The sequence below is a fragment of the Caloenas nicobarica genome, chromosome 22 (genome assembly GCF_036013445.1).
Source record: "Caloenas nicobarica isolate bCalNic1 chromosome 22, bCalNic1.hap1, whole genome shotgun sequence".
NCBI lineage: Eukaryota > Metazoa > Chordata > Aves > Columbiformes > Columbidae > Caloenas > Caloenas nicobarica.
This window is the reverse complement of record NC_088266.1, coordinates 3330740-3354452: the sequence shown is the minus strand read 5'-3', so window position 1 is coordinate 3354452 and position 23713 is coordinate 3330740. Positions and strand designations below refer to the sequence as shown.

The 23713-nt window shown below is 37.1% G+C and overlaps 1 protein-coding gene across 3 annotated transcripts in view; it reads left to right on the top strand.

Annotated features, from left to right (window-relative positions):
• Nucleotides 1-23713, top strand: part of VPS13D (vacuolar protein sorting 13 homolog D) — an 88186-nt gene that overhangs the window by 30851 nt on the left and 33622 nt on the right. For all 3 annotated transcript variants that reach the window (XM_065649873.1, XM_065649872.1, XM_065649871.1), the window contains exons 36-62: nucleotides 48-254; nucleotides 605-694; nucleotides 1316-1456; nucleotides 2671-2793; nucleotides 5295-5400; nucleotides 5727-5879; nucleotides 6497-6632; nucleotides 7646-7693; nucleotides 8451-8601; nucleotides 9224-9434; nucleotides 10475-10722; nucleotides 11356-11547; nucleotides 11965-12091; nucleotides 12428-12570; nucleotides 13314-13444; nucleotides 13692-13867; nucleotides 13991-14114; nucleotides 14913-15148; nucleotides 15913-16021; nucleotides 16529-16689; nucleotides 17045-17153; nucleotides 17500-17679; nucleotides 17924-18040; nucleotides 18375-18524; nucleotides 19329-19478; nucleotides 20301-20397; nucleotides 22076-22224. In XM_065649873.1, the coding sequence (XP_065505945.1) occupies nucleotides 48-254; nucleotides 605-694; nucleotides 1316-1456; nucleotides 2671-2793; nucleotides 5295-5400; nucleotides 5727-5879; nucleotides 6497-6632; nucleotides 7646-7693; nucleotides 8451-8601; nucleotides 9224-9434; nucleotides 10475-10722; nucleotides 11356-11547; nucleotides 11965-12091; nucleotides 12428-12570; nucleotides 13314-13444; nucleotides 13692-13867; nucleotides 13991-14114; nucleotides 14913-15148; nucleotides 15913-16021; nucleotides 16529-16689; nucleotides 17045-17153; nucleotides 17500-17679; nucleotides 17924-18040; nucleotides 18375-18524; nucleotides 19329-19478; nucleotides 20301-20397; nucleotides 22076-22224 (3965 nt within the window). The remainder of the gene's footprint in view (nucleotides 1-47; nucleotides 255-604; nucleotides 695-1315; nucleotides 1457-2670; nucleotides 2794-5294; nucleotides 5401-5726; nucleotides 5880-6496; nucleotides 6633-7645; nucleotides 7694-8450; nucleotides 8602-9223; nucleotides 9435-10474; nucleotides 10723-11355; nucleotides 11548-11964; nucleotides 12092-12427; nucleotides 12571-13313; nucleotides 13445-13691; nucleotides 13868-13990; nucleotides 14115-14912; nucleotides 15149-15912; nucleotides 16022-16528; nucleotides 16690-17044; nucleotides 17154-17499; nucleotides 17680-17923; nucleotides 18041-18374; nucleotides 18525-19328; nucleotides 19479-20300; nucleotides 20398-22075; nucleotides 22225-23713) is intronic.

Genomic DNA, 23713 nt, shown 5'->3' with positions numbered 1-23713 from the left:
ATTGAGAAAGTAGAAGATGATTGATTGTCTGATTGGCTTTATCTAAGGTGACTTGAAAAAAGCAGCAAGTTGGTTATTTAAGAATGCTGAACCTTTGAAATCAGTTTCCCTGACCTCTTCTGGTCGAGACAGCCAGGGGATTGTGCCTTTTCAGTTCATCTCTGGAGTGGAAGTAAAAGCAGAAAGTATATGCATTTGCTTTATTGATGACTGCATGGACTGCGACGTTCCCCTTGCCGAGTTAACCTTTTCACGTGAGTATTTTGGTTTGCTAAGTGAGTTGCACAAAATGACTGTCAGTTTTGTTTTTAAGAAGATTACAGTCTTTGTAGTGTTAAGATTCTGGTTTCCCCTTTATACATCACATAACAAATGGAGCCTGTCCTGAGAAGAACCCTGGGGAGACTCCATGTTGTAAAGCATGGCTGACTAGAAATGTTACCTGAAGAGTATTCTGATACGCTTTTTATACCATTTCAATTTAAAAGACAAGACAAAACCTTCAATTGCTTACTTAACAGTTGAGAAAATCAGGGAATTTGATTGTTTTGTATTAATATGACATTCTCTCTCTCTTTTTTTTTTCCTTTCTTTCTTTCTTCAGGTTTGAATTTTCTCCAACACTTGAGAGCCAACCCTGAAGGCTACGCTCATTTTACCCTCTCTGGAGATTATTACAATCGCGAGCTTTCAGGTGAAATAGTGGATTAATATAAGAAGACCATCGTAGTTTATATTTTAGATATAAAAAAGCAAGTTAGTTATGCCTCATTACAGATCAGACACTGACAAAAGAGATAAAGTAGTTGTGTGTTTTCTCTGAATTGAGAAACTAAATTTTCTGTTATAAAATTGGTGACAACAATCTTGGGAATTATCTATGAATAACAAGGTAGTTTTTTTGTTTCTAAAAATATGTAGGGTGCTTTTTAATAGCTTTTAGACCTTTGTCTTTTGTGATACTGAACAGTAAGCCAATTTAAGTTGTGAAGTTCATTTTCAAAACTATTTCAGAGAACTTAGTTGCAGCTAACTTCAATATGAAGCTGTAATTGCCTTCTAGGGCTTTCCTCAGAATTAAGATATTTCTGCAAGACCCTACCTACAGTATACACTGGTTCAAATGGAGGAGCTGGAGAAAATTTGTATTAGCTAGTAAATTAAATCCATAGGCTTGCAAGTTCATCTTGAATGCAGATTGAAAGCAAAGGATCTCATTATTAAAGTTGCATTTTTAAATACGTATGTATGTAAGCAGCATTCCAGTGCGGCCTTCAAATGTGCGGTACATGTGACATGTTCTGTTTGTTCTCAGGCTGGGAGCCGTTTATCGAGCCATGGCCATGTTCGCTTTCTTGGCAACAACAAGCTTCAAGCCGTCTCCACCCTTCCCGACTGAAGCTGGAAGTAAAGGCCAAACACCGTTTGGATATAAACGTTACATCTGTCTTCATGGGTACGTAGGAATATTCCCTGAGGGCATCGCTACACAGGCTGATTTTCCCTGGTCTGGAAATGACAGACATTTCTAATTGCATCCTCCCGCTGTCCCATGGATGGCGAGAGGCAGATTTGGCACATGTGCCTGGATACTTCACACGATATTGTATGCAGGTGTGCACTTCAGCAGCCTGCATTTTATCAGATATTGTGAAAGTGTAAAGACATGAGCTACATATTTTAGAGGTTAGCAGGAATTGGTTCTCCAGTCACATGAATTCTATCAAATTCATATGTTATTTGAAATTTATATTTAATCAGAAACAGGCTGTCATCTAAAGCTTTTTGTGCTTTACGGTACTTAAAAATATTTCAATAAGCTCATAATTTTTCAGTGTATTGACAGGCATAGTGGGGAGCTACTCATTTCAGTTGTGCACTCTCTGAAAACCTGAGCTGTCAATTCCTGCCTCAGGAAATCAAAATATTTTGCTCATCATTAATTCAGACTTCACGCAAGCTCCTGTGTTGTGAGTCTATGACTGTGTGCATTTCACACAAATACTGTTGCTTATTCTGTATAAAGATCTGAAAAATTCGATGGTCATAATAAAAAAATGTAAATGGCTGAGGTTGCAAATGTAACAGAAGAGCTTTCCTTGTTTCTCGAATATTCATTCTTTTCTCCAGCACAGCCTGTGGAGTTGGCAGGAAAGCGGGAGCGAAGGTGGGAGGAAAAGACACAAATTAATGATTCCTAAGAGTTCCCATGATGATTTTTAATACTAATGATAACAAGTATAAGGCTAGCTTATGATTAATACTGTGGCAGAGGAATCCATTGGTGTCTTGATATTCATGCAGGAGTGTGCATGTACCTCCTAAAATGAAAAAAAATAGAGGTTCTAACATGAAAATATTTAAGGTTAATTGCCTCCTCAGGGAGAGCTCTTACATTGGCACAGCATTATCTTAAGAACATGGAATTTGGCTGAAAGTTTAAAATAAAAATAATCTTAAGAATATAAAAATATTTGAAGACACTGCTGTGATTTCATGAGCTGTTGTTGGTCTTTAACTTAATGTAAGTGCCTCATAGAAAAAGCAGTGAAGCAAAACCTTTGCCGTGTAAGTGGAGTAACTTTAGTGTTATGAGTTTAACACACTTTTAAATGACTTCGTTTCCTGCCACCTTGGAGGTGTTTACTGTCTATGCTTCTATTCCTCTAGAACAATACACGTGTACCAAACAGTCATGGATGGAAGATTACTGTAAACAGGACAAAGAAGTGAATGTTGTCAGTTCAGAGGACTGGATGGGCTCTTCGGTGGATCCACCATGTTTTGGGCAGAGTATGTTATCAGTTAATCACACTTTATTTGAAACAGTCGTGACATACAGAGTCATCTGTCTAATATATTACAACCATAAGTATTTGGTCTTCATAGCATACAATGAATTGTTAGAGGTACTTGGCAAAAAAGACAAAAATTCTATTTTCTGGTCAATTGTGTTAAATTCTTTAAAAACAAAAGCCTTTCTGGCTACTCAGCTTTGAGCGAGCGCTTTGCAAATTCTCAGCTAATGAGTGACTATCCTTTTCTCCCAGTGTTACTTCTGGAAGAAATTTTAGCAACTCAAATGCCAACTTAGTGTAAGCAAATGGGTAGAGAGCCGTCCACTGACTGCATGATGCCAACCGTCCATGTCTTCCCTGGTGCATGATGGGGAAGAGTATTTGTGTGGTTTTTCTTAACTGCTAACTTTGTCTTTCCTGTCTGCCAGGCCTTCCTCTTGTCTACCTTAGAACTAGGAGTACAGCCAGTTTGACTAACCTAGAGCATCAGATCTATGCTAGAGGTACTGTATAGCAGACAGAGACAAAAAGGGTTGTTTTTTTTTATTTGGAGGGCACTTGTGCAATAAATACTGTGCCGTATGTGTGACTTGTTCGTCGATTGGCCTCTGTATTTAAAACAAACAAACAAAACTAAACAACATTAACAGCTACTTTGCTTTTAAGCTGTTTAATGTATTATTTATGTTCTGCTCTGGGCCCTTAAGGAAAGAAGGGAAGGGTATAACTAATCCTGTTTAGGAAGACTGTCATCTTGAGGAAAATTATGTGAATTGTTAGCTATTCAGTGTCCCTTTTCTAGAGAGACAGCATAGTGTGATTAAAAATAATGTAATAAAATGACAAGATTTTAATTTTAGATTCTAAAAATATCCAGCTGTATGTTCAGTATACATACTTATGCTTGATTCAGCATGTATATTTAGCTACTTAAAACTTTAAGATGCCTTAAGAAGGAATGATCTGTTTTCAACATGTCTTAAGAAGTAAGGCGTTCCTAATAAATATCCTGTTCATTTGTTTTATATTTGATAGTACAATCAGTAGTTTCTAAATGCAACTTTTATGTTATGTTTTCTTTTGGAAATCAGGGTAGTCCCAAAAATTGTTTTTTAAAAGTCTCAAAAAATAAATTGAGAATCGATTAAATGCCAGAGTAAAAGTACATTTGGCCTCTGATCTGTAATTTTGTAGAATCTGAACTAGCCAAAAAAAATTGTGTATAGTCAAGTTCAAGACTAAAAAGATTGTTTTATTTGTAGTTGGCAAAAATCAGAGGTTTTGTTTTCAAGAATTTAATCTTCTTGCCATTTAATTGGAAGGAACTTTCTGTCTAAGCTTTAGAGAGATCAGATTTAAGTCTCTAGTGACAATGTAGGGTATATAGGAACTTACTGTGATTGATTGAGAAGAAAGTTTTATGCGATTACCAGTAACACCTTCAAAAACTTACCTGCCCCCCATGTTACCCTTTCTTGCCTTTCTAAATCTGTGCTTAAGCTTTTCTTAGTTAGACCCGTGTTGCAGTGGGATGAACGGGTCTCAGACAGGAAGTATTTGCACTTGATATCAGTCAGCCTTTGCAGTGACTGCAGATAAATTCTGTGCAATATATTTCATTTCTGTCTTACCTTTTCTTTAAGCAGCTGATTTATTGTGTCTGCCTCCTTTCTACTTCTCTCATACAGAAAGATGTATGTATTTAGGGAGCAGACATTTATATTCCTTTTTAAGTAAGTTACTGGCATTCGACAGGGTGGGGGTTTTTTTTCTGCCCAAACCCAGTAAGTATTTTCACAGATAGGATGTACTGTGGTATGGAAGATGAGGATAACACTTGTGTGCTTGTTAGTAATGCATACTTGAAAAAAGTCAAACATGGTAGGCAAGTTTCTTCTGGGGTTTTGCTGTCCCAGCATTTTAACAAAACCAGATTACCTTTGGTTGCATTCAAATTATTTTTTGTACTTTATTGTAGCAGGCTTTCTCTTGTATAGGAAAATATTTCTACTTGTTCAGTCTTTGAGGATAAAAGTCACATTTAAAAGGAGCGCAGGATAATCCTGAATTTGTCATATTAAATAGAACATAAATCTTAATTAGAAGTGAATATCTGTTTAATATTTTATGAGTATTTGGATCTACACGAAAGGTTACTGATTATGGTTGGGTGTTTAGTTAGATTTTCTACTTGTTAATTGTAACTGGACGCGTAGTGTTTTGCAAGACTTTATATGAAGAAACAAAATGACATGTAGATTAAGCTCAGTTCCTGGGGGGTTGATGTAGGGGAAGACTTTCTGTTTGCTTTATACCATTTCTGTAATAGTTAATAAATTTTAAATTTTTTTTAGTAATCTGTTATCCTGTTTCTTTGTTGTGTTTTTCTTTAGTTAGGGCAGGTTGTGGTTCTCCGGCCACTGTCTCATCCTACATTAGCATCTGATGAATGCTTTTCTCCTAAGCATTTTGACAAATCTTTATTCTGTTTTATAGCTGAAATGAAGACTCCAAAACGTAGGCAGCCATTTGTCCCATTTGCTCTAAGAAATCATACTGGATGCACTCTGTGGTTTGCTACCCTAACTACAACGCCTACCCGGTAAGCAGCTTCTGCGGGATCACTTTGACAATATTTGTTTGGCTTCTCTAACATGTCAGTCAAACCATATTGTTTTCAGAGAAGCAGAGACAACTCCCAGTCTTTCTTATTTAAGAGCCTTTTTTTGGCAGTGAGATAGTTTTACTACTAAAAAAAGATTTTTTTTTTTTTTTCAAGGGGCCCAACAATTTTAAAACTGCTTAGATACATTCATGATGCATGTGTGTTTACTGCAGGACTTCTGCAGACTGAGGCAGATCAAAAAGCACTTGTGACTTGAAGAAGTCATTTTGCTAGTTCATAAAATGGTGTGATTCTCTTCACAGGGCTGCGCTGTCTCACAGTGGGAGTCCAGGGGTTGTTCCTGAGGAAAATGGGACGTTGCTGGATGATGCCCATAATGTCAGCGAATGGCAAGAAGTTATCACTGGGGAAGAGATTCCATTTGAATTTGAAGCCAGAGGGAAACTCAGACACAGGTGAAGGGACCAGGCTGCAAGATGTGTTTTGACACACTCATGTATGGAACACAGGATCATAGTTGTGAGAACACTGATAGATGCTAAATAAAACTGGATATGTTTTAAAATCTCCTATTAACATCTTGTTTTTCAATGCTGAAAACTCATTATAGAGTGAAATTGTCAGTGGTCTAGTAAGCAGCATACGTTGCTGTTGCTGGTAGCCATTCCTAGATGTGAGCTGGATCATTACAAGCTTTCAGAAGGACTTAGAGGTCTCAGTTACAAATCATATGTCCTTCACTCTAAAGGACTAATGGGGCATGTTGGCTGTTGAACGTGTTACCAGTGTTAAGAACTAGCAGAACTTGTTAACAAATATGTAGTATGCTTTTATTTTTGCTTATATGACAATGTTGTACTTCTGTATGTTCATTAGGGAAGGTGAACAGTTGAACAGACATAAAATCAGGTCTGTCTCTGTCCATGAAGGGGAAAACCTCAGGAGAGAGTTTTTCTTAACAATTCAGTGAGATTCTTTCTTCAGAATCCAGAGGATGTTCTTAGTTTTAACAGTTCGGTGTTTATGCTGTATAATAATGCTTATAATAATTTAACTTGATCTCATCTGGTAGGCACACACATGATCTAAGAATTCATCAGTTGCAAGTGAGAGTCAATGGCTGGGAGGAAGTCAGTCCAGTATCTGTAGACAAAGTTGGAACATTTTTCCGATACGCTGCACCAGATAAGAACTCATCCTCTTCTACAGTAAGTTCTGATTTTGAGTGTTAGTTTTAATAAAATACGTACTTTGAGAGTAATGATGTCTCCAAGATTTTGATCTTAAAGCAGCTGCTATATGAGATTGTCCTCTTTCCCATTAGCTTGGATTGGGAGAGCCTGGGCTGCTGGGTTCCTAACTGGCAGTTTTATGTGTAACAAAACCAGAGAGCAGTCAGCAGTTAGTCTGTGCTTAGCAGTCAGAGCTTCCAATGACAGAACTAATATATTAGTGACAGTGTCATGGGCTCATGGAGATCAAGCTTTAAATCAGTACAGCCTTTCAGCAGCTATTTTTATTTCTTCTGTTGCAGGAATGCTTTACATGTGTTTAATTTACTTAAAGTAAACAATACTAGCAATTTCCTGTACGCCTAGAGATTGTTGAAATATGTGGCTGCTTAGACAAAATATACTTGTCATGAAGGAAAAATGCAATTGTAATAATCAGCAGGCTGGCAGTTGGCCTTTGAGGCTCAATGATGAAAATGATCATGTGGATTTCGAAACTATTAAAGTTTTGAGACTAGCTACTGAAAATTGGACTAGCTACTGGAGAAATTGGAAGTTGAGATCTTTTTGGTATAAAACAGAACTAGGATTTAATTTCATGATACTATTGACAAGAGCCAGTAGTCTTTTATTTGGATTGTTTCTGACGTTCTCATATTGAAGTGCAAAAAGCATCATCTCTCTCTGTAATTTGATTCTTGAAAGAAAGGGATGCAAATTAATGAGAATTGCTATTCAGGAACGTCTGTAGCTTTTTTCTTCTTTTTCAACAAACCTCCTTCCTTCAGCTTTGTTTCATTTTAAAGCAATATTACAAACAGGTTTTGCTGCTACAGTTCTGACATATTTTCCAAGCTGTATTGAAGATCAGAACGACAAAGTGATGAAAGTATTTAGTTTATTCTTCTGTAGGAATGTTCTGTATTACAAAGGAGAGTAATATCTTAAAAGTTGAACAGCTTTAACTTTCCTGTTTACTTTTCTTCCAGCTTGGAAGCCCAATAAGCAGAACAAATATAATACATCCCCAAGTCTATGTGAGTATAGATTTTCATTTTTTGAGAGCTACTTAAATAGACTAGCATAATTTGACAAGCAGACTGGCTTTTCTGTTCTTCTAGGACCACTACAATAGACAGAAAACAAAAGTCAAACTAACAAAACAAACTTTCAAATCAGAACAAATATTTAACATGACTTGTCATTCCTCACCGATGTATGTGGTTGGTTGAAGAATGGGTCTTAAATTCCAGTATGTGAATTCCAGCGTGTGAGTCCCTATAAAATGTGGTTTTCAGGATCAAAGTAGATAAGACTTTGTGTAATATAGGAGGTGACACACCGCAGCAGAAGAGCAGCTAAGAGTAAAGAAAGGATGAATATTCTGAGAAAGCTCCACCTTATTTTTTACTTTTGACAGATAGGAATGATGAGTGACTGTTAATTATATGAGGCTTGGAATTAATCTCCGTGAATTTATAAAATAATGTAATAGTGAGATAGTGTATAAAATGTTCTTTTAGGATCTATATTGCTCTTATTTGAACTAGCATTGTTTTGATAAAGATAAAGGGGTTAGTAGTATTTAGATTTCTTTTCTTAGTTAATTTTATTGTGTTTTGAGGAGGAGGTACAGGATAATAATTATTATGAAATTATCTATACCTTAGGTTTTGCACATGTGGACTCAGTTGGCAAGTTTTTACTCCAGCAGTTACTGCTTCGAAATTGAGGTGTCCCTCTTCTAGGTAGAGTAATCACCTGAGCTTTTTAATGCTTTTAAATATCTTCCAGTTTTCTTCGTTGCCTCCAGTTCGTGTGGTATTTGAAGTTACCATGGAAGGCAGCGCTCGGAAAGTGATAACAGTGCGCTCAGCCTTGATGGTGAAGAACAAGCTGGAAACACCAATGGAATTAAGACTAGATAGTCCTTCTGCTCCTGACAGTAAGTCTTGTATAGTCCTTCCATCCTATGGGGAATCTTTACCTTCCTCCAAGGAAGATTCACCACTGTTTCTGGGGCTTAACGACAAAGCAGACCTCCCTGGAGAGAAATGGGTCATGTTAAGAAGAAAGTGGTCAGCAGGGTAAGCTGGAGAGCCCAGTAGGATTTTTCCTTATTGTTCTGGTAAATGGGGAAAGCTGAGACTCTGTGAAGACTGGAACTTATTTCTATATGTAGCATGTTATATCTTTTAGCAGTAGTCTAGAAGGTTTTGGGTGTTAGCATGCAAAGATGCAGTCTAGAAATGTAGTGATACGCTGATCATGTACCCAAAATGCAATGAATGAGGTCTTTTTGAAATAAGCATTTTCACTAAAGCATCCAAGGAAAAAGAATTTGAATTCCAGCAAGTTTTAGTCTGTTTCCAGTTTCAGATTTACACACCTAGATTTGTCTTAAGACCCTATTAGTTGGTTGGTGTTTGAGACATACACAAAGTAGCTGGTGTTTTATGTTAAAATGAAAGGTGTTGCTTCGAAAATTTGAGACTTATTATTTGAAAATTTATGCTTTTCAGTAAAGGGGCCTCTTTTGATATGTGTATCTTCTTCTCTGGTTGCAGAGCCTGTAGTTCTTCCAGCAGTTATGCCAGGAGATTCCTTTGCTATTCCATTACATCTGACATCTTGGCGTTTGCAAGCCCGGCCAAAAGGAATGGGAGTCTTCTTCTGCAAGGCTCCAATTCATTGGACTAATGTTCAGAAGACAGCAGAAGTGTGTAGCAGCAAGCGAGAGTGTCATTCAATGGAGTCTGAAAATAGCCGATTTTTCAGGTGATTGAGACCTAATTATTTTTTGTAAGCTGTGTTACCTTCTTAGGATAAATGAAATACTGTGAAAGTGAATAACAGGAAAGAAAATACTTCAAGATGAAAGCTGCTGCAGTTTAATGGGATGGTTTGTGTGGTCTGTTGAATAATGAGAAAGCATTCAAGCATTAACTGCTGTATTTTTGCAGGGCTTCTTGAAGCACCTTTGACAGTGCTTGTTAGCAAATATCTAACAATATTTCTTGTAAAAAAGAACAGATTAGAAAATAGAATAAAGAGAGGTTTGCTATAGATCTCATTCTTTGTCCTGAATGTCCTGTACTCTGTTCTAAGCCCAAAAATGTCGCTGCATAGTGAGGACTTAATGGAATTTTGTAGTTATCTGGTATGATGGATTTAGGGTTTCTCTCAATTTAGAAAATACTAGAATAGAGATTATCGAAGTTGTTTCAGGAAAGGACCTTTGCGTACTATATAGTTACTGCTCTGTGTCAGTTCCATCGTTCATTTCTAAACAGGGAGGAAAAATATTTAAAATGAAGGTTTACATACCTAATTTTTTACCTTAACTAATGAGAAACTGAAGTGTCAGGTGGCCAAAGCAAGCACAAATCTGCTGGGAAGAAGGACATGTTCAGCATTTATTTTTAAGGACATGTTTATAGTTTACTTTAATAGTTACAATTTCTCTTTAGTAATAGTTGACAGCACATTTCTGTCAGTTTATGGAAGCTGGTTTTGAAGTGAGTAATCTGCAAAAGCAATTTTCTGTTAGGTCTCTGAACAGATGACATTTTTCAAGTGACTAAATTAATTCCATGATTAAAATCAGGAACCTCCTGTTGTCTTAATGTTAGGCATAAATACAAAATATCTTATAATCAAACTCCAAAATGATTATGTGGAGAACAATTCTAAATGCTGGTTTTGTTATCAGTCCTGAAGTTACAGCATGTTGAGGGATTTAGTGCAGTACACACAGACAGAGTTCAATTATTCCATTGAGTTCATTGATTTCTTCTCATGTACATCTGCCTTCACAGGTTTTGTGTGGCTATAAAGAAGGAAAATTATCCAGACTACATGCCTTCCAACATATTTTCTGACAGTGCTAAACAGATTTTCAGACAGCCTGGCCATACGATTTATCTCTTGCCAACGGTGGTGATCTGTAACCTGCTCCCTTGTGAACTCGAGTTCTATGTTAGGGGAATGCCGATCGATGGGACGTTAAAACCTGGCAAAGAGGCAGCGTTGCACACAGCTGACACATCTCAGAACATTGAGCTTGGTAAGGTTCTTTTTCAGATACCACCTTCTGATCCTCCTGGAGGGGTACCTCAATATAACTGTTACTTGTAAAATAATGGAAAAATTTAAAAGTTGAAAACATGTATATGATTATTTCATTGGGTTGCAGGGCTTCTTATAGTTAATAACTAAGTGCACAGATTGGGGAGGTGGGGGAAGTGCAATCATTCCCCATATCTGTCAGCTGTCTTGGTCTCTTCCTTATTTGGCTCTTTTCTCATTTTCCTGAGAGTGGAAACTGGAGAGAACAACGATAAAGAAGGGAATGCACCAAATAAGTTCCCCAACATGGGTGGTTTTACTGTTTTCTTTCTGGTGGAAAAAGTTGTTAGTGACAGTATGTATAGAATTATTCAACACCGACTGGACTTCTGATGCCTAAGGCAATAATTAGCCCTAAGCAGGGTTCTTTACAGAACATTTTTGCTGCTTGTAACTTAAATTGAGGCATTTTGTCATGAGGTCAGAGGTTACTAAACTGGGCAGATTTAAAAGTTAATCTGGGTAAGCTATATGAAATATTCAGAAAGATGAAGCCATATGAAACACCAAGCTGTATGCTTATCAAAATCTAATATTTCTGTGTGGGTGGTGTTTGGTTTGGTTTTCGTAGGTATATTGCTAGAAAATTTCCCGATCTGCAAAGAGCTGTTGATTCCTCCTGGGACACAAAACTATATGGTGCGGATGCGACTGTATGATGTCAACAAACGACTGCTAAATTTGACCATAAGGATTATATGTCGTGCTGAAGGTTCTCTAAAAATACTGATTTCAGCACCATATTGGTTAATCAACAAAACAGGTACATTTTGACAGTATTTTCTTTCAAAGCTGTAATAAAGATTTCATGGTGCTTTGATTCGCTTTTAAACACTACTTAAGAGGCATTAAAATTGCAGGATTTTTTTTTTACAGTGCTTGCTGCTGGATGAATGTTGCAGCAGATAACTTAGACATTTTAGTTGCTATATTGCAGATTTTCAAACACGAGCTACTGTACCTCTGAATAAATCGATATAGATTATTATAGTCAATATAATAGGTTCAGTGCAGGTTCAGTGGAGATGAGAGGGAGAATGCATGCGGACTCATGGCTAATACTACAACAATATTACAATATTTTATGTTCTTTACTTTGAATTAGTTTTTACCATTCTCACTGTAATTTGGGCAAAGGTGCAGTGTAGTTTGACACTTCATTTTTTATGTTTACTTAAAGGATTACCACTTATCTTCAGACAAGATAATGCAAAAACAGATGCTGCTGGTCAGTTTGAAGAGCATGAGCTTGCACGAAGCCTCAGCCCACTTCTGTTCTGTTACGCTGATAAAGAACAGCCCAACCTGTAAGTAATACCGCAAGAAGGACACAGAAACTTATTCCAAATTTATTTTTATTTCAAAGAAAACAGACACACACATGTTGTTGTGGTTAATCACTCTAAAAATGACCAAACCTTTTACATGACAGTCATTGAGTCTTGACCAATATGTTAAAAGAGCTTATGGCGAAAACACAGAATGAATTACTCCAGAGGAGACTTCTTGTGGCTTCTAATGCTTTTATATTGAAACACGGATGTTCTTTTTGTACCTGGGTATGTGTTTGATCACTGTCATCATGTTGATACCTGATCCTTTGTTTAAATGAGTAAATCTTTGTGTTTTCTTCTTACCCTTAGTTGTACCATGCGGGTTGGAAAGGGAATCCATCCGGAAGGGATGCCGGGCTGGTGCCAGGGTTTCTCCCTGGACGGTGGGAGCGGTGTCAGAGCCCTGAAGGTGATCCAGCACGGGAACCGGCCAGGCCTCATTTATAACATCGGTATGTGCTGGTAGGAGCATTTGAGAAATACTGTACGGCTTGGTAAGACGTGATGTCAGTGACACCGGAAACGGAACAATTCCAGTAGGAAAACATAGATTGTTAGAGGTTTTTGAGGGTTCAGAGAAGATTGTTAAACAAAAAATAGTATTTTTATGTCTTTATTTTGAAATTCATTATCTTAAAAAACAGTTTCCAGTTATATTTATTTTTACATTTCATCATTGAGTGTTAGTAACTGCATTTACAACCCGTTCTTTCTTTGTCTTTATTCCCCCTGTATGTTACTTCTAAATAAATTTGACATCCCAGCTCATTCCTGTCTTTGATTACTTTGAGTGTCTATGTGCTGTAGCTGTTCAGCTGTGTGCTGCTTCTGTAGCTTTTGCTTTGTGGTGCCTCTGTAGGCTGATGCCAAGGAGTGCAACTTCTGTCTTCCTCGCTTCCTTAGGAAACTTTTACTTTTTAATTAAAGGACAGTTTGGAAGTTACTCCACAGTGATGTTTGAAGAATTTTTCATATGTTTAAAAGTGGAACAATTACTTGTATTGATTTACTTATGACTGGAAGTAGTCGGGTTTTTTTATCCTCAGTGCTTATGATCTCTAAATTTTACTTGAGAAACATTATAGATAGATATATATATATATATATATATATATATATATATATATATATAGTGGGAGATGTCATTTGGTTTTGCTTGTAAATAATAGCTTTATTTTTAACTTTTTATTACTAGGTATTGATGTTAAAAAAGGCAGAGGCCGTTACATTGATACGTGCATGGTAACATTTGCCCCCCGTTACCTATTAGATAATAAATCGTCCTACAAGCTTGCCTTTGTTCAGCGGGAGTTTGCCAGAGGTCGGGTAAGATGCTTGCTTTTTGTTACTTGTTTTTACAAGACCAGTAGTTTGTCACAGCATCTTCTAACCAAAAAGAACACAAACATTATTCTTGAAAGTATTGTTGGCTGCTTATGAGCATCTTTCACATTATTCTAATACCAGAATCCACCTAACAGAATAATTGCTGTGTTCATATTTGAGAGCTATATAGGTTAATACTCTATTTTTTCATAGCTATAGGATATGTGTTTCCAATTTCTATTCCTAGGGAACATCCAATCCTGATGGCTACATCTCCACACTTCCTGGTTCCAGCGTCGTGTTCCACTGGCCGCGCAATGACTATGATCAACTGCTATGTGTGAGACTAATGGATGTTCCGAACTGCGTCTGGTCTGGGGGCTTCGAGGTCAACAAAAACAGCTCATTCCATATTAATATGAGGTAGCTATGATATATAAATCTTTTGTAGCATACTTCCATTTTTTGATAGAAGCAGCTATTTAACACTTAGGACTGTGCGTAGCGTAGATCAGAAGCCTACATCTCTTGTTTGTTCTTGTTCAGGGACACCTTGGGAAAATGTTACTTCTTAAGAGTAGAAATTACTCTTCAAGGAGCCACGTACCGCATTGCGTTCAGTGACACGGATCAGCTACCGCCACCTTTCCGCATAGACAATTTTTCCAAGGTAAGAGAGAAAAAAGAAATACATTTTTTTTAATTTTATTTTTAGTAGAAAAAGAAAAGTAGGACTTCCGTTACATTTGTTAGAAAAGGGAGCTGATTAGCTTGCTTAATGAAATAAAATAGAAGTGTGTGAAGCGAGAGGTATTTGTATATAATAATTATAATTTTGTGAGGTTTTACTAAAAATTAGTACTCAACTACTTCATCTTGTTCAAATAACAGTGTGAATGTGGTTTTCCTGAGTACGTTAAAAGTCTTACAAGGAAGAGCATTATTACTGATGAGAAAATTGTGCTAGGGTGATAGTTTATAATCTGCGTTATTTTCAGCACTTGAGTAAGATAGAAAAGGACTTCCGGCTACTGCTGCCACTTTGCTTGTCTTTGGGCTTCCATGTCAGTCATTATAAAAATCAGAGAATTTGCTTTGCATATTTTACAGTAATTTACTGCCTACCTTGTGATCAGAGCAGGAGAGAGAGCTCTTAATAGTTACTGATTCTCATTCTGGATTTTGGTACTGAACTGTTAAATAAAATTGGACAAGCCTCGTAATTTTGATTAGGAGAGTTTGAGATGCTTCCATGGGACATTTGAACCACAGATGACAGATAAAAGCAAATATGACATTTCTCATCTGTTTGAGACTCTCTGTAACTGAGACCTGACTGGAAGAACATGTATAGTGAGCTGAATGTGTTTCAGCGATCAGCTCCTGAAAAATGAACAAATGGTAGCAAAAAATCGGTCTGATTCACAATTTCTGTGTGAAACCAAATTGTCTTTCATAACTGTTACAGGTCCCGGTTGTTTTTAATCAGCACGGCGTTGTCGAGCCCAGACTGTCCACTGAGGTGAAGCCCATGACCTCTCTGGATTATGCGTGGGATGAACCTATTCTACCGCCTTTTATCACGCTGACGGTTAAAGGAGCCGGCTCCTCGGAAATCGTCTGTAGCATGAATGACTTCCAAGACAGCAAGCAGCTTTACTATGAAAACTTCATTTATATTGCTGCTACGTATACTTTTTCAGGGTAATCCCTTATATATTAGAGGAAACATTTTGAATGTGGATGGTGTTCTTTAGTTAGGCATTATGTTAATATTCTCTTAATGGTCGCTGTTTGAAAGTTTTTCAAATACAGCTAAACTTTTGTGAACCTTGTAGCTAGCAGAAGAAATGCCAAAATTCAGAAGTTAGTCTGACAGTCAGTAAGCTGTGTATCTTACCTCATTTGGTCATGGTAACTTAGCTTTATAGGTGCAGCTTACCATTATTTATTTTATCACCTAATGAGAAAGATTTAGCATATGGCATCTGTTACGACCCCACTTTCTGATCTTGGAATAGCCTGGATGTTGAGGGTCACATCTGGGGTCTTAATTTCATTTGGTGTATGAAGAACATTTGACTACAGGACATACCTATTTATGACGTGCCTGTGAATTTTAAACTCGTGTTAGTTTATATTCTATCGAAAACAGCTATGGGAGATGGATACATGCTGTGTTGCTTTTCTCAATATAAGATAGAAAATTTTCTTTGGAATTCATCTGCTTTGCCTGTGACGTTCCTATTTGCAGTGAGAAATCAAAGCCCCTTTTAAGAATACTCAAATTTACAGCTTAGACTGACAATTCCAAAAATAACAAGAGGGGAAAAAACACCAGTAAAATTTTTGTCTAGTTACATTGGAAGCGTAAGCTGCCTTGACTGGATTTTGGTATAGATCTAATTCAGTCTACAGAAGAGGCAGCTACTCTGAATAAACGTGATGCTGTTTTCTTGGTGTTCTAGTTTACAGGAGCCAAATGTAAGGCCAGTTGCTTCGAATAAGGATGCTGCATGTGCAGAGCTTGTCCTTGATGTTTCTCCAAAGACTCAACGAGTTGTACTGAAAAAGAAGGTACCAAGACACATTTGATTTTGTTAAGATGCTGTTGCTATGTGCTAGAGTAAAATCAAATGCTGGGAGAAGGAAAAAAATAAGAACATTTTAATGGTAACTTTTAAAGGGTGGAGGCAGACTCCATTGAAAGCAACAGGTTATTGCCATTCAGGTTGCATGAATTGTGATGGTGCTTCTGCATGAGACATTTATAGGGATAAGGGTGACAGAAAAGAGAGTAAAAGTAGTAAGGAACACTGTAGATGCCTCTAAAACAACCAAGCGTGGTAGTTGTGTGTTGGAGGTTCTAATGAAGTCACAAGGTTGGGCATGCTTCCTTTCTGGTTGCATTGTAAGCTAAGTCTTCTGTTTCTGGAGCTCTTAAGAAATAGAAACTGTATTTAAATATTGCTGAGACTAAAAACAGCTTGTAAATACAGCTCTGCATCTAACCAAACAAAACAGAACAGAAATATTTGCTCTGTACTGCTGTGTTCATTTAAATGTTGAATTTTTGTGCAACAGGAACCAGGAAAACGATCCCAGCTTTGGAGAATGATGGGCACAGGAATGCTTTGCCATGAAGGTTCTTCAGTTCCTCATAACCCCCAGAAACCATCTCCTCAGTCTGTGGACTCGTGTATGATTTTAGATATTGCAGGTCTGGCAGCTGTCACAGATAACAGGTATTGCAAGTATGTTTTCTCAGGAAACTGATGCAGAGTCTAACCTTGTCTTTGAAAGCACACTTGACATTGTATTCTCGGAATAAGGAAAGAAATTTCAATGAAGGCATGTGGAAGAGCTAGATTTTATCTGTCTTCGTGAGCAGAGCTCATGATCACTTTTGTGACTTGGAAATATATTTGAAAGCATGGCTAATGTATTTTCAGCAGCAGGTTGTTAAAAGAGCCCTTCAAAAGTGAGATTAGGAAAATGAGCTTGAACAAAATTAGAGAAGTGTTTGCCATTAACACATCTCCAGAGTAAAACCGGCACGCTGCAATCCTCTAAGCACCGACTGGCACGCTGTCATTGCAGGTACGAGCCCCTGATGCTGAGAAAGCCCGATCGGCGGCGCAGCACCACCCAGACATGGAGCTTTCGGGAGGGAAAGTTGACCTGTGGTATCCATGGACTTGTCGTCCAGGTCAGTACTGATTAAAAGTTGAACTTTTGAGTGTTGCTGATGCAGGTGACAGAGTCATTTGGGTTTAGTATTGAAGTGAACTAAAAGCTTTGAGGCCTAAGTTCAGAATACAGAGGAAACCAGACTTGCACAAACAGTTTTGTGGTTTAAACTTGTGTTTGTTCTTATCAATTTCAAATAATAATATGTCTTATCAAGTAAAATGCTGCTGGACTGCTTTTCTTTTAGTTCTGAAGAGTGAGGAGAGTAAAGTAAAATACACTTTAAAATTAATGTATGTAAGTAGTTATCTGAAGCCTTTACCCATCACTTAGGTTTTTTTCCTTACTCTTTGTTCTTTGTCCAGGCAAAGGGAGGAATACTAGGTCTTCGTGATGGAGCAGAAGTTGTTCTTGGTCCTGATACTTCACTTGAGCTTTTGGGGCCAGTTCCACCTGAACAGCAGTTCATAAACCAAAAGATGAGGCCTGGATCGGGAGTACTAGCTGTTAGAGTCATCCCAGATGGGCCAACTAGAGTTCTACAGGTGAAAGTCCTTCATTAACTAGAATCTAGTTTCATTATTTGCTTGTACTTGAAATACCTTAATCTGTATTGCATGTCTAAATTCTTACAGAAAGTTACCTTTATAATGATATGAAGGGGGAGGGGAATATCATAAAACAGAAATAATTACAATTTTTTTTAAGATAATTTTTTTAAGGTAGGACAATATAGCTGTTATTTATAAATAGGAAAGTGATCATTGTAGTAATTTATTTGTTTATCAGATAACGGATTTTAACCAACGTAGAAATGATCGTTCATCCAGTGAAGCAGAAGAAATTCCAGTTACGGAACAAGATCTACGCAAGTTAAAAAATCCAGATACAGAGCAGGAATTAGAAGTAAGATCTTACAACTACTGTCTGTCTCTTTTATTTACCATTTTCCTTTCTAGATTTTAGAGGAGGTCAATACAGTTCCCCACGAATGATCTCTTGTTATGAACTTGTAGATTTTCCTGCTAAAACTCCTCATTCTTAGAAGTTGGGTTGGGTATGACTTAACAGCTCTTTATTGGAAGACTAATTGTCAATGAGCTGTTCAGCCTCTCTGGAGATGAGTCTAAAAAATAACTTAGTTGTAGAAGTACATGTTCATTATCACAGGTTTTTTCAGTGTTGGTTTGTTAGTGTCTTGATTTGTTTTTTTTCCCCTCTTCAAATATTCTATTCTCAGGTGCTTGTGAAACTGGAAGGTGGAATAGGGTTGTCTTTGGTCAACAAAGTTCCTGAAGAGCTGGTCTTTGCAAGCCTCACAGGAATTAATGTCCACTACACACAACTCTCGACAAGTCAGGTGCTAGAGCTCAGTGTGCAGGACATACAGGTATTTGCCATTTTGAAAAAAGTTTAGTTGTTCATGGATCTTCTGTAGTTTTTTTTGTAATAATTTTGAAAAATGTTTAGAGCTGCTACTGAGATTGCGATTCCTGAGTATCATAGAAATTTTGATTAGTATCAGTTTCCTTACTTAGTAATAGTTGAGACAATGATATATTGTACTTCACGCTGTTGATTTCTATTAGGCAAGTTAGAATCTATTTTGTAAATAGGTCAGATTGAGGTTGGTTTTTTTTTTCCCTTCCTGGATCTTGGTTCTTTGTCATTACATAACGAAAAAGCAGCCATTGAAAGCAGGAGTCCAAGTGCTGGTAAACCTGCAATACAAATCATAGAATCATAGGCAAATAAGACAACTATCAACCTCTCATGTTATTTTCCAACTAGATTTTGATTTCAACTTTGAAGAGTTTTGCCTTAACCTTTGTTTTCAGTTCAGTCTTTGAAATTCGCAATTCACAAGTTAAACTGAAGACTGTAAAAACTGTTTTTATTCTACTAAAAAACTCCTCTAAATTATTAGAATTCTGTTCCAAGTGAGTAAGATTTTCTTGGAAGGGGAATTGTGGGTATTGATGCAGATTACATGAGATAAATGGATACATTCATGCATCAGTCAAGCTTCAATGCAGGAGTAGCTTAACTCTGCTGCTGTTTAATAGTTTTGGCTGTGTTTTTAAGAGAGGAAAAAAATCATGGAGAACATAGCAATTTTGTTATAGGTTTTGATTTTTAGTAGCCATAACATTTTTTTTTTAATGGAAGACATTTCTGAATATTTTTTTTGTAGGTGGACAACCAGCTCATTGGCACCACACGGCCTTTTATGCTCTTTCTGACACCCAAGATGAGTGAAAATGAACCTATGGAGACTGGTCCTGCTGTGCAAGTAAATGCTATGAAATTTCCCAGTAAAAATGCACTGACAGATATATACAAGGTAAACCACAATGTTTCAACTGTGCCATGCAGATATTACTCTGTTTGAATGACCTCTCAGTTTTTACTAGTAATCTGAATTAAATAATTAGTGAAATACAATTTGTTGAATTAATACTGAGGCTTAAGGGACACTTTGTCCACCTTCTAATATTCATAGTGTACAGTACAGCGATGAACAGGATAGTAAATATGTTTAAAAATATAACAGATTAGGGCAGACCCCTGTTTGTTCATGTCTGGGACCATACTTTTCAAGCCAATTCTTCTCCCCTCAGAACAGGTACCATTGTAGCATAGGGAACCAGAATATCCATGCTGTGCTTTTCATGAGTTGTGTACAAGGTTATTATTTCTCTCTGATAAGTTGTTACCTTGCAACATAAACCCTGTTCTCTGTACTGCAGCTGTTTGGAAATGTTGTTTGGAAAATTTTCCACCAACTCTGGTGTCCCTTGTGGGGGCAAAACTGTTATCAAGAGCCATTTTCTCACTTGGAATCTTCACCCATGTATTTTGATGCTGTTTTGAAAAACAGCTGATTTTGGTGTTGGAAAACAGCTAAGCATCAGATTCTGAAGTGTTAGTATTAGGTGGTGAAGCACAATACCATAAAAAAATTAGAATAATCATTACTGGTTGTAGGTAACATTAAGTTAATTAAAATACCAAAGACCTTTTGAAGGTGGGAATCTTACTATTAATATGAATCTATTCCAGAGAAAATACTCCGTTAAGTAGAACACATTGTCCTATTTAATGTCTTACATAGATTATATTTCTAGTGTTAATACTGTAAACTGAGTCTTGTTTATCTTTGTAGCATCTGATGATCACTGCTCGAAAGTTCACAGTTCAAATTGAGGAGAAACTGCTTCTGAAGCTATTGAGTTTCTTTGGCTATGATCGATCTGAATCAGGTACAGTATCAAATTACAAAGACCAGTTTTACAGTGCACAGTGGTATTATGATCTTCGCATATAAAATAAGTTCGAAACACTTAGCAAACTCTTAGCTGCTTGGAAACTTCCACTGAGGAGCAAAAAGCTGGAAAGTGAATGTCTCCATGGCGCCCATAAAGCTGTTGGTGTCCCTGTGCCTGTTCAGCGCTCGGGCAGGGACGTGCTGGTGGCCAGTACACAGTGGCTGAGCTGAGCCTCTGTGAGAAGGAGTTTAGTTTCTTTCTCAAGTTCCTGTATCTGGATTCATCTAACTTGGGAAAAAAGAAATTGTGTTATTCATTTAGCAAACCACTTTGTTTAGTAACGTTTGTTTGTTTAAACCCAAGGCTAGAAATGGGATCTCTGTTCATTTGTTCCTTGGGCGGTTCCTCTTGCTTAAGTGAAGGAAAGTTTTGGTTGTCTGACCTTTTGGTTGTGCCATCCATACCCTTGACTTTAATTGTAATACAAGTTTTCTTCCATTCAGTGAGGCAAGACTGAGCTCTTGAATCTGCTAATCTGATAGATGATGTTCTAATCCTTCTACTATAGAGTTTATCTGTACTTTGGAAACTCTCTGAAATGTCTGTGGTGGAGTGGCAACTGAAAAAGCCACTTCTTGTTATGCAGTAGGGCATGTAGGGTTATATAATAAAATAACTGTTGCAGGGAAAAAAAAAAAAATGTTTGCATTATTCCAAACGGGGACAAGCCTAAAAATGATGCTCAAGAGTTCTGTGTCTTGCTAATCTTCTGAATTGTCTCTGAAAAATATGAGTATTACATTTAAGAGAGGACCTAAAGACTTACATTTGTAGTGATGAGGAGGAAATAAAGATTTTGAGTTTTGCTCTTAGACTGTTTACTAATCTGTCCTTTGTTTTGGTTTACCTTGGTGCTTTTGCTGGTTTTTTTCTTTCCTTCCTGTACACTCAGTAGTTTATCCACTGCTGCTGATGTCATTCAAGATACAGACAAAAATTATTTTATAATTTACATTCAGCATGTTTTGTTGTTCAACGTGAGTTCATAAGACTTTGCCATGTTTCATCTTTCCCCTGCCTTCTCACACCACCAAGGTGCTTTTACAAATAACGTGTGAACCTGCTAAGAGTTAACCAGATTTGGCTCACTCTGTATGTAAATTGGTTTCTTGAATGTCTTCCACGCAGGCATTTTGTCCATTCTGTAGAGGTAATTGAAAAGATTGTCAGATTTGCTTGATTTGTACATTATGTTGATAGTTGAGCATGTAAGGAAGTATTGAGAAAGTAGAGAGGAAAACATTGTAAGACTGTGACTACACAGTAGGGAACCATTGCATAGTTATGTTTGTATCTCCTGTGTCCTGGCAAAGATAAATTCGAAGCGAGATGAAAAGCTCAAATAACATAAACTATGCACTTGGATGACTTTTTTATCTAGGTACAAATACATGCAGGTTTTGGAGATACAGGCAGATCTGAAAAAAAATTCCTGAGCCTCAAGGGTCAATTCCATGTCACAAAGCATAAGTCACTTTGCTGGGTACATGAGCAGTCACACATACTTTTTATTTGTACAAAAAACTATTAACTCTTTACAGAGTATGCATTCATAACTCCATCTTTATTTACATATAGTCTATTCTGATTCGTATGTTTTCTCTGGTTGCAGAAATCGAAAAGTATGATGAAAATCTTCATGAAAAGGTTGTGGAACAAGGTGGAGGACAAAAGCGATACTACTTTGAAAACCTGAAAATTAGCGTGCCTCAAATAAAGCTGAGTGTCTTCACTTCCAACAAACTGCCTTTGGATCTCAAGGTACGCCAATGCATTCACAGAGTAAACAGATTCTGTTGGAGGAAGAAAAGGGAAAAGAAGCTTTTCACTTACTGCTTTAAGTTTCCATTTACAAAATCAACCAAGCAAGCCATAAAAAACCCTCCCCACTGTGGAGGAGCTGAGCTGCTACTTATTCAACTTGTGGGTTCAAATAACAAAATTGAGACTCTGACCAGGCTTTTGTTTATGGACATTATTATTATGTCGATATTATTATGGACATTAAGATGTACAAGCTTTTAGAGAATTTTTCATTTTGTGGAATGAGTGTATATCATGGCGTCCTACTAAAGTGACCCAGAATATCATCAGTCCTGTATTGCTTTCTCCCAGCCCTTGTGCGAAGGACAGTTCAATAGGTAGCTGTAACATTTCTTACCATTCAACATCAGCAATGTCTTGAATGTGTTTGTGCTTTAGCTTCAATGCAAAAATGCTCATCACCAGATTATCTCAAATTTAAAGAGAGAAAACAGTGGTGGTTGTCTTTAAGAAAGGAGCAACGTGCTGTTCTGTTTGGCTTTCCTACCGCCTTTGGTGTATGCTTGCATATGGATATGTCTTGGCAGCCACCAGAATTGTTCCCAAGAGAAAACTTGACGTATACATTTTTTTTCCCCTAATACAGTCACTGACTGTATTCTGTACATTAACTTCACAGAAAGAGTTCCATTCAGTTTTGTAGCACAGGAGAGTTCAGGGTAGGAGGGAGAGAATAATCACAGTAGAGCCTTTGTAGAAGTTTTTCTAACTACCCCTAATGTTTCTGGCTTGGACATTGCTGTCTGGTAATTTGGTGTAGACAGATTATTTTTATTAGGTACTAGTATTAACAAAGTTGCCTTATATAATATCTGATAGTTAAACAGGAAATTACTTCCTACCCAAGTGAATAATGAGGGCTACTCTAGTAAGTCATCCATTTACTGAAAAAATAAATAGGTCCTTTCTTACTTGCAAAATTAAATCAGACCTGTAATTTACCTTAATTGCCTGCAGATGGCAGAAAAACTCATATTACTCCCAAGCATGCCTTTGTGATTAATGTAGATAGAACACAAGTACCAGGCTTCTTGCTGCCTTCAGATTTCTGATCTCAGTGACTGTGCAGATTCCATTATCAAGACCTGAAGTAGAAAGGATCTCTTTCTTTCTTAAAATATTGTGTTTCTTGTTTGTTTGGGGTTTTTTTCCAAAATTATTTTATTTATGTGTGTGTATATATAGATGTATAGCTTGTACAGCTTAAATGTTTTTTTATTGTATAGATTGTACAGGTAACAGATGGCCCATGGTCTAATGACTGCTTTAGTTTTCTTCCTTGAAAATAATTGAAAAAGTTGGTTGAAAGAATTTCGGTCCATCACACATATTGTTAAGAAATGAGCCTCAGGCTTGCAGGAAATTAGGTATGTTATTCCAGCTCATCCTGACACTTAATCCATTCATAGAACTTCAGCAGTGTAGA